This window comes from Oreochromis aureus, linkage group 3 (genome assembly GCF_013358895.1).
Source record: "Oreochromis aureus strain Israel breed Guangdong linkage group 3, ZZ_aureus, whole genome shotgun sequence".
NCBI lineage: Eukaryota > Metazoa > Chordata > Actinopteri > Cichliformes > Cichlidae > Oreochromis > Oreochromis aureus.
In genome coordinates, this window is record NC_052944.1 from 53,150,750 (window position 1) to 53,160,713 (window position 9,964).

Below are 9,964 nucleotides of genomic sequence, written 5' to 3' on the forward strand. Positions count from 1 at the left end.
AAAAACCACCATACTGTGGTAACCACTTACCTCAACTTTGATGGGTTTTTCACAGCTATTTATTTTGGAAAAAAAGTAAACACGTTACAAGGACACAATGCACATTGCAGAGTACATGAATGGGAATTCCTCCTCTCTATACTTACACTCCTCCCTAACAAATGCCGAGTCATCATCTCCATATTGTGTGTCCCACTTTTCGAGTTTCATTGAAGTGTGCCCAAGTGCACAAAATGTAAAACAGTGCATCAGTTTTTTAAGTCCCCGGTCTAACAAGATGCCGTTCATTTAAGAGACTAATCATTTTTTGATTTTAAATGGTGCTAACTCAGTAACATTACAAATAAAACATATTAGAACTCATTTTTGTTGGACGCAAGAACAACTCAAGCATATTTTTTTCGAGAGCCCAACTAGGGCTTACAAGTTTGCCGCACCCTGGGGACCAGTGCGAGGTTGTGCGGCGTGGAGGGTCCAGACACTCCCACAGCACAGACTTTGCTATCTGCACAGAGCGTTTCTGGTGTGTCTCATGCAAAAGAGACAATACAGCGTGTTTCTCTGCTCCCGGTAAGCCTGCCCTTTATAAATATCTCTTTGATTATTCAAACAGTGTTTAAATTGTGACTCGTTTGTTATCCAAAAACATTTCATCTGTGTTAAAATATACATAGATATATTTCAAGTTTTTTTTTTTTTTTTTAGCTCAAACAGACTCTTGAGAAAAATCCGTAATGGCATAACGAGTGTGCAGCCTAATGTACATCTTTTAAGTGTATGTTAATCAGTACATGAAGCGTACCTCTGAAAAGAGTCCATCATTTGTGAATTTACTGATTTATTTTTTTAACCGCAGTTTTCACAAACTGCAGATGATGAAATTATTGTAGAAAATGTCTTTAAACTATCGCTGTTCCTACTTATTGAGCTACTTCTTTACTATGTGAATAAACAATTTGAACGAGAAAGGGTTTAAAGACACGTTGAAGCAAAGGTAAAAAATTTGTAATGAAATTTATGTGACCGTTCTTCCGAAATCCGACAGAGAGTGAAAATCCAAGAGCTGCTGCAAGCCTCTGCATTAATGATCTTTCTGTTTCTCTCCTTCTGCGTGCGTGCGTGCGTGTGTGTGTGTGTGTGTGCTCACAGAGGGGAGGTCACGGCAGGAGTTCCCTGAGTTGACACGTATGAAGCATAAAGTCAGTTTGGACTGAGGAGCAGTTGGTAAACTACATTTACTGCAATTATTTTTTTATCCAATGCATGCACAAGAAATCAAATCTCTGTATCACAATGATTTCATTAAAGCCTTATTATTTTATGGGGCCAAATCACCGTAGATCATTAATAGGGAACAAAAAAGGAGGATCACATCAGCAATGGGAGACAGTAGTCATGACACGTGCTTATAACTTAAAACACAAAAAAACCCCAGCTACAGCCGGTAAGATTTATGGTATAAACCAGACTTTCACAGTCTGCATCTTTACAGGGGTTTTTTTTTCTGCTTCTGTTCACTCCTAGTGTGATTAAACAACAACAACCACAGAGCCCACTAACTATTAGCCGCTTTTACCCCCTAAACAGTCAGTTGACTGAGAGAAATGCAACCCATTATTGTGAACGCTGAAGGAGATGTGCTCCATAGTCAAACTTATATTTCCTTAACTTACATCCTATGTTCTGTTTAATCCCTTTGATGGAAAATTGGTTAAACCGTTGCTCAACTTATGTCTGAATGACGGCAGATAATTCTGATGAAAAGGAAACTGACCCCGTAAGCACTTTGCAGCTGAGTCGAGGGCTCGTGCACATAAGGTCAAGGAGGTGTCCGGCGTGAGTACGGCCTGACATTCCATTTGGGACAGCTGACAGACACATTAGTGCAACTCGGAGTGTGAGCAGCAACTCCTGTATACTGAACATAAGAAAAGTAATGTGTAGTGCTAAACCGAGATTCCAGGGCTCATGCTTATATGGTTCAAAAACAGGTTAGTTTAGCGATCGTGTAACTCTGTCCTTGACATTTTTACCAGTTTGAGGAGTTGGTTCCCTGGTCCAGATATTTGGGATGGTTCAAATGCCGAGTCTCCAAATGCAAACAAAAGGATATTTTTCACGTTATTTCTTAAATGTGCATAAATGGGATGTCCGATAAAAGTAATAAACGATAAATGTAAATCAGTTTTTTTAACTGTGCAGACCCACTCCAGTGAAAGCGATAAAAAACTATCATGACTTAAAAGAGATTATGAACAAAATGCAATACATTTTGGTTTTTTGCTACATTAACAACTTTTCCAACTCTGATTCTCTGCAGGACCAACACGGACATCAGTCCAGACTGAAATCCAGTTCAGACGGCACACGCAACATGTTCAAGCTTGCACGGAGGCCTTTCAGTCAATGTAAGAAGATGGTTAAGGCGAGAGATTGCTATTCTGTCTTTTACATCGGTACAAAGGGAGGACTAAATGCCAAAAAAGAGAAAAGTTTTTTAAAAAATGACGCTTTAAAACAGTTCGAGTATCTTTGTGTTTACGGGGAGAAGGGAATAACTGCGGCCGAGGCTCTGAAAAGAGACGGTCGCTTCGCCGATGACCTGGGCTACTTTGAGCTGGTTAACATCGACGACGAACGTAAGACTGAGTGCACGGACATAATCGATTGTCTGGACAATAAGAAATTCCAGATATGTTTTCCACAGGGAGCAGATACGGATGTATCCATCCCAGGGCAGCAGAAACCTCCACAAGCATCAAATAATGCAAAGCGCAGCGGCGGAATGACATCGGTCTTAGATGTAGCACGACAGAACGGATTGAGTCTAAAAACGTCAATCAAAGAAACGGGCAGCAGCGTTGACCGTAAGGAGGTTTACGATCTACTTTGTCAGCAGTATCCGCGTCTGAAACGATGGATGGAGAGTAGATTCCCTAAAAACTCTTTTCTGGAAGCACTGAAATACAGGAAGGAGTGCTTTGGAAAGAGCCGACAGTCTTTTACTGAAATTCGCAGCGTTATGTTGCTGCTCGAACTGAGCGAGTCAGTTTGTCTCATAACCGGTTCCTTCATAAAGCAAGGCACAGGCTTTGTGCTATTTGACAACTTTGTCTTGACCAACGCCCACTTATTCGACTACTGGGTTAAATCAAACACACCTAACTGGCGTGAATTTGTAAACGTTACCGTGGTCTTTAACTTTGAAGACCAAAAGTCAGACAGGAACAACCTCAGCGCTAAGGTGTTCGTCGGCGACGATAAGTTAGATTATGTCATACTCAGTGATGGGAATAACGGCGTTACAAGTAACGGCGTTACTAACGGCGTTACTTTTTTCAGTAACGAGTAATCTAACTAATTACTATTCCTATCGTTACAACGCCGTTACAGTTACTAACAAGGTAACGCGGTCCGTTACTATTTTTCAACAAACAGTTGAAGCTGTGTTCAGTTCACCGCATCTTATATCAGCTGCAGGAAGTAGCTGTAAGTAATCTGGGCGCTACAGCTTTAAGCAGCTGCGCGCTCCCGCACGGACGGTAATCACGATCACTGTCTAGCACAACACCTGGAGCTAAGGAGGCAAAACAATCGAGTGCTGCTGTTTGACTGAGGAAGAATAAAGTATTCGTGGTAAGCCGATCACATGACCACTTAAAGACAAAGCAACAAGGTGCTAGTTTATAAATTGTGTCGATAGGCCACGTAAAACCAGAGTCATGATAAACGATATATACGCGGCGTTTTTTCCTCAATAGTTTCGCCACGTTAGCGCTAGCAAGCACTCTCTGCTTATGAGCAAAAAAACAAAACAAAACAGGGGAAGTTTTAGGAGTGACGGAGAGAGAAAGAGAGAGGGAGAGAGAGAAAGAGGGAGAGAGAAAGAGAGAGGGAGAGAGAGCAGGAAAAGAGAGAGAGAGAAAGAGAGAGCGAGTTTTGAGATGTGAGATTTGTGACGTTTAGCATGTTTGGAGTGTGTAGTTAATGTGTTGTCTTGTGTAGTTAGTGTGTAGTGTTGTGGATAGTTTTGTGTTGTGTGTCAGAACAATGAGGCGACTGCTGTCTCCAGGTAGAAACAGCAGTGATACACCTGCTGCTGTCAGACCTGCAGGTATCAGGCTGTGATGTTCTCCTTTATAGTGGACAGAAATGATTTTTTTGGAGTGGCACAAATAATTTGTGGCATCTTATTGAAGAACAGCTGATTGTTCTGTAAATAGTTTGAAATGGTTATTTAAAAAAAGGGTAAAAGGTAAATGGATGCAAATAACTTTGTTGTTTGCAAAACTTGTGCATAGGATTTTAAAATTGACAATTAATATTTGCATTTGAAGTTATAAAATATGATTCATTAAACATGTTTATGGTTGTTACAGTAAAAATATAACTTTTTCTACTCTGATTTTATGTTTTTTGTCTGATTTTAGATCAATTCTGGTTATACAGTATGACAAAATGAGAACATAACTGTAAATTCAGGCACGTGAGGTTGCGCTAAAAAGAATGATACCAAACAAGGCAAAGCAAATAGTTTTTAAAGGTAAAATGTGGAGAGAAAATCAAGAGTAGTAAAAAAATGGCCAATTATACCCTGGACGCCAGAGGGTTAAACGTTCTTTGTTTTTTTTTTTAAGTAACGCAATAGTTACTTTTCCAAGTAATTAATTACTTTTAGAATATTGTAACTCAGTTACTAACTCAGTTACTTTTTTGAAGAAGTAACTAGTAACTATAATTGAATTACTATTTGAAAGTAACTTGCCCAACACTGGTCATACTTAAGCTGGAAACAGAGAAAGTACCGCCGGGGCTCCTTAAGAGATTTGGGCCTGTACCTTCAGACGGCGAGGCCTGTGTCATCGGACACCCGGGAGGAGGAGTGAAAAAAATGAGTCCTACGTGGGTCGTGGAGAAAGAGAGGCGAGAGAATAATGACAATTTAGAAGACTGCGAGGAATTTTGCAGTCTTTGCGAAATCAATCAGCAGATCAAAAACGACCCGTATGAAAATATCTACATCACCTACAACACTCTCATGCACCACGGCTCTTCCGGTGTTCTGACAAAACGTCCTACTTTGGCAAAACGTCCTACCAGTAGGATAATTTTACGCTGCCTTATGACAAACTGCCCTACTTTGGCAAAATGTCCTACTGTACGTAATTTATGCACATTTCTGCTGCCACACAATAATTCCAGTACAAATTTAAGTAGGTATGACGGTTTGCCACTTAACTTTGCCCATCAGAGTATGTTTGTAGCTGATATTCATAAAGCCAGTACGGTTTGACACTTCTTTTTACCCATTAAAGTGTGCTTGTAGGTCACATTCACAAAGGTAGCATGTTTTGGCACGTAATTCTTCCCGTCAGAGTATGCTTCTAGTTTATAATAACAAAGGTAGCATGTTTTGGCACGTAATTCTTCCCGTCAGAATTATGCTTCTTGCTCTTATTAACAAAGGTAGCATGTTTTGGCACGTAATTCTTCCCGTCAGAATTATGCTTCTTGCTCTTATTAACAAAGGTAGCATGTTTTGGCACGTAATTCTTCCCGTCAGAGTATGCTTCTACTTTATAATAACAACGGTAGCATGTTTTGGCACGTAATTCTTCCCGTCAGAGTATGCTTCTTGCTCTTATTAACAAAGGTAGCATGTTTTGGCACGTAATTCTTCCCGTCAGAGTATGCTTCTTGCTCTTATTCACAAAGGTAGCATGGTTTGGCACGTAATTCTTCCCGTCAGAGTATGCTTCTTGCTCTTATTCACAAAGGTAGCATGGTTTGGCACGTAATTCTTCCCGTCAGAGTATGCTTCTACTTTATAATAACAAAGGTAGCATGTTTTGGCACGTAATTCTTCCCGTCAGAGTATGCTTCTAGTTTATAATAACAAAGGTAGCATGTTTTGGCACGTAATTCTTCCCGTCAGAGTATGCTTCTAGTTTATAATAACAAAGGTAGCATGTTTTGTACGTAATTCTTCCCGTCAGAATTATGCTTCTTGCTCTTATTAACAAAGGTAGCATGTTTTGGCACGTAATTCTTCCGTCAGAGTATGCTTCTTGCTCTTATTCACAAAGGTAGCATGGTTTGGCACGTAATTCTTCCCGTCAGAGTATGCTTCTTGCTCTTATTCACAAAGGTAGCATGGTTTGGCACGTAATTCTTCCCGTCAGAGTATGCTTCTTGCTCTTATTCACAAAGGTAGCATGGTTTGGCACGTAATTCTTCCCGTCAGAGTATGCTTCTACTTTATAATAACAAAGGTAGCATGTTTTGGCACGTAATTCTTCCCGTCAGAGTATGCTTCTAGTTTATAATAACAAAGGTAGCATGTTTTGGCACGTAATTCTTCCCGTCAGAGTATGCTTCTAGTTTATAATAACAAAGGTAGCATGTTTTGGCACGTAATTCTTCCCGTCAGAGTATGCTTCTAGTTTATATTAACAAAGATAGCATGGTTTGGCACTTGTTTGTAGAAGCAGTCTGCATGCCAAGGTGCTTAAGTTATACAGCTGTCACCATTGAAGTGATTGGAACACTTGACTATATAAACTTTGACAATGAACTCACTCCATTATAGTTACAGTATATATTTACTGAATATATTTACAGATATATATATATATATACATATATATATATATATATGTATATATATATATATATATATATATATATATATATATATATTTTGATATTTACAGATCCAACAGAACACAGGGAGAAAGAAGTGGAAAAGAAACAGTATTCATAACAAATTATGCACATTTTTTTTTTTTTTTTAAGTACTTGACCAGGCTGCTCTTTGTACTTTACTGTGACTGACAGCATATATTTACAGATATATATATTTGATATTTACAGATCCAACAGAACACAGGGAGAAAGAAGTGGAAAAGAAACAGTATTCATAACAAATTATGCACATTTGTCGCACAAGTACTTGACCAGGCTGCTCTCATATTGAGCACATCCAAAATGTGCCCATCTGAGACAAAGTCACACTGCACCTGAAGAGGGAGAAGGGGGTGTGTAAGTGTGTTAACCAACATTACGAATTTCATGAGAAAATAATTACTACAGTGGCTTGCAAAAGTATTCGCCCCCTTGAACTTTTCCACATTTTGTCAGATTGCATTCACAAACATGAATCAATTTTATTGGAATTCCACGTGAAAGAACAACGTCTCTACCTGGTAGAGGCATACCCTAAAGGTCTGGCAGCTGTAATTGCAGATAAAGGTGGTTCTACAAAGTATTGACTCAGGGGCTGAATAATTACGCACACCCACTTTTCAGTTATTCATTTGTAAAAATTGTTTGGAATCATGTACGACTGTCGTTCCACTCCTCACGTATACACCACTTTGTATTGGTCTTTCACGTGGAATTACAATTAAAATTGATTCGTGTTTGTGGCTGTAATATGACAAAATGTGGAAAAGTTCAAGGGGGCCGAATAATGTTGCAAGCAACTGTATATTGCATTTGTGGTTTATTTGTTTTACCATTTCAATCATACTGGACTCAGGATCGGCTTCCAGCATGGAACAAACCACACAGTAGTCATCAGCATTACCTAGAAACACACCGGCGTTCAACATAACAGTTTTTAAACAAAACTGAAAGTGCTATTGCAATACAAAAGCACATGACTCAACTTACTTTGATGTTCTAGCAGTTCGCAAGCAATTTCTGTGCGTTGCAGCCCAATGGCTTCTGGAGTGGACAGCACCCTAGTAACCTCTCCACTCATAAGGTAGTGTTCGGCAAACTGTAAAATATGTTACAGTAATTGCAATTGATTAACTTAATTCTAGTTAAATACAATAAATACAATTAAATACAATGGATGGATGGATGGATGGCTTATTAAATACCTTCAACACTAAAACTCCACAACTGCTGGAGTCCATCTGCTTGTTGTGTGGCAGAGTCTCCATTTTCCAATCCACTCGGGACTCTTCCTTTCCTTTCATCTTCAGAAAATTCCTAATAAAAATAAAAAAATTTTTTAAAATGTAGCCAGCATTTTGCTCTAAATATAAAAAAAACCCCCACAAACCAAACAACCCAAAACAGATAATTAATGAATGATGAATACCTCCAGTTACGCATAATTTTCCTTTCATAACAACCTTCATTTCCAAGAGGGTCTAACAGCAGTACAGATCGTGAGGAGATTTTGACAACCTAAAATAAAAATTGTATTTAGTAGAATATGTGTAGTACACTAACTTAAGTAAACATAATCAGTTGTAAGCATTTTCAAAATAAGAATATGCTGCTAAAAAGAACAATGTACCACAAGGATCCAGTGTGCACCGAAGTTCAGTGGGCACAACCAAATGTCCTCAGCCGGAAACAACATCTGTGGAATATTTTTAAGTTTATAAAGGTTTAGATTCATTTACATAACATGCACTATATGACCTATATAACATCTACATTACCTTGGTGACACATTTAAACTTCCCAGAAAACAGAGAGGTTGCAACAACGCAAGACAACTGATACACGGGTTTCTGAAAAATGCACGAGTTTTTTTTAAAAGATTACATAATTGTATAAAATGCTTTTGTGAAATAACCGGCATACGTTCTTACTTGCCTTTTGTTTCCTAATGAGGCAGTGCAGGTATGCATCAATGACCTGTTTGGATTAACAGAAGGTTATTTTTACAGACCACCACTAGGACCAAAAATGATTACTTCACTTACCTCATCAGAAAGCCACCCACTGTCCTCCAGTGTGCGAAAAGAAGAGTCATACAATTTGTATGGCCCAACGACTGCCTCCACACGCCCGGTGTCTTTTGCAGCCCAAAGCCACTTCACTAAAAACAAAATATGATAAGTTTCTTTAGTAATAACAGTTGCCATTTGAAAATCACGGTCAATGGCCAACGGGCCACAAACAGACAAGGGCCAACGGGCCAACAACAGACAAGGGCCAACGGGCCAACAAAATAACCATGCCAGAGGGGAGAAATTAGCCAAAATTGGACCAACAGGTCAAAATTAGCAAGAGGGAGAAAAAAAAATTCTATCCATTCGACTAGCCAAACTGGCAACAATTGACCAACCGGTCAGAATGAGATTTTAGCTATGCCACCTTTTTTCTTGCGTGCTGGGTTTCTGGGGGTCACTGGTACAAGCTCTTCTGGTGCTTGGACTGATGTTACCTGAGCTATTTTTGGTGCAAACTGTATGACAGAGGGTCTGTTATTTTGCAGCGCTTCAGGATGATGCTGAGGACTGCAAGGCTGCATCTCAGAAGATGGGCTACTCTCAACAGGTTCAGTTGGAGTTGAGACTTGGACAGGGTGGCTTGTTCTATAAGGTTTAATGTGGTCAATACTGTATAGACTTTTTAAAGTATTTCCTCAGCGTTTTTCAGTCTAACACATTTTCCACTGATGTCATCAATAGTGTAGGGACCTGAAAAAAATCCGGTTCAAGTCTTCCTCCTTTTCGCCCACGCTTCCTCATATTTAGAAGCAGAATTTGATCGCCTACATTGTACACAACATTTTTTTGTACTTTTTCAGGACCCGCTTATGATATGCAACCTTTTTGCTTGTCTTGTGACTTCGCAATGTTTTCTTGTGCAGTTTCTTTAACTGCATGTTGTGCTTCACTTTCAGACTGTACATAGTCACTGTACCTTTTGTCGTCTGGCAGAATGATGTTGGAAATCTAAAATTTTGTAGATATTAGCAATTAAAACAAGATGATATCATATTCATAAAGACATTACTGGGTTTTACTTAAATGGTTTCAATTCTTAGTTCTAACATAGAAAGAATTTGACAAACACTCACCGGCACTTGAGCAGGCACTTCTGATGGAAATACTGCCTCTCTTCCATACATCAGAAAAAAAGGTGAGTATTTTGTTGTGGTGTGTACTTTTGACCGCAGTGAAAACAGGGTGGGATCTAGATACAGATCCCA

At 39.2% G+C, this 9,964-nt stretch overlaps 1 protein-coding gene across 1 annotated transcript; it reads right to left on the bottom strand.

The window, feature by feature from the left end:
- Positions 1-7,304: 7,304 nt before the first annotated feature.
- Positions 7,305-9,964, bottom strand: LOC120434192. The gene is made up of 9 exons (XM_039601831.1): positions 9,833-9,964; positions 8,730-8,845; positions 8,620-8,661; positions 8,463-8,534; positions 8,315-8,380; positions 8,114-8,202; positions 7,890-8,001; positions 7,675-7,783; positions 7,305-7,588 (listed from the first exon to the last, which is right to left on the bottom strand). The coding sequence occupies exons 5-9, from the start codon at positions 8,378-8,380 to the stop codon at positions 7,305-7,307; spliced, it is 660 nt and encodes a 219-aa protein (XP_039457765.1). The 5' UTR covers positions 8,463-8,534; positions 8,620-8,661; positions 8,730-8,845; positions 9,833-9,964.

Excerpts from the sequence above, each read along its gene's own strand:
- LOC120434192 (XM_039601831.1), bottom strand. The coding sequence starts at position 8,380 with ATGTTGTTTCCGGCTGAGGACATTTGGTTGTGCCCACTGAACTTCGGT. Across the intron at positions 8,002-8,113 it reads AAAATTATGCGTAACTGGAG|GAATTTTCTGAAGATGAAAG; the intron begins GTATTCATCATT and ends TATTTTTATTAG. Across the intron at positions 7,784-7,889 it reads GTGGAGTTTTAGTGTTGAAG|TTTGCCGAACACTACCTTAT; the intron begins GTATTTAATAAG and ends CATATTTTACAG.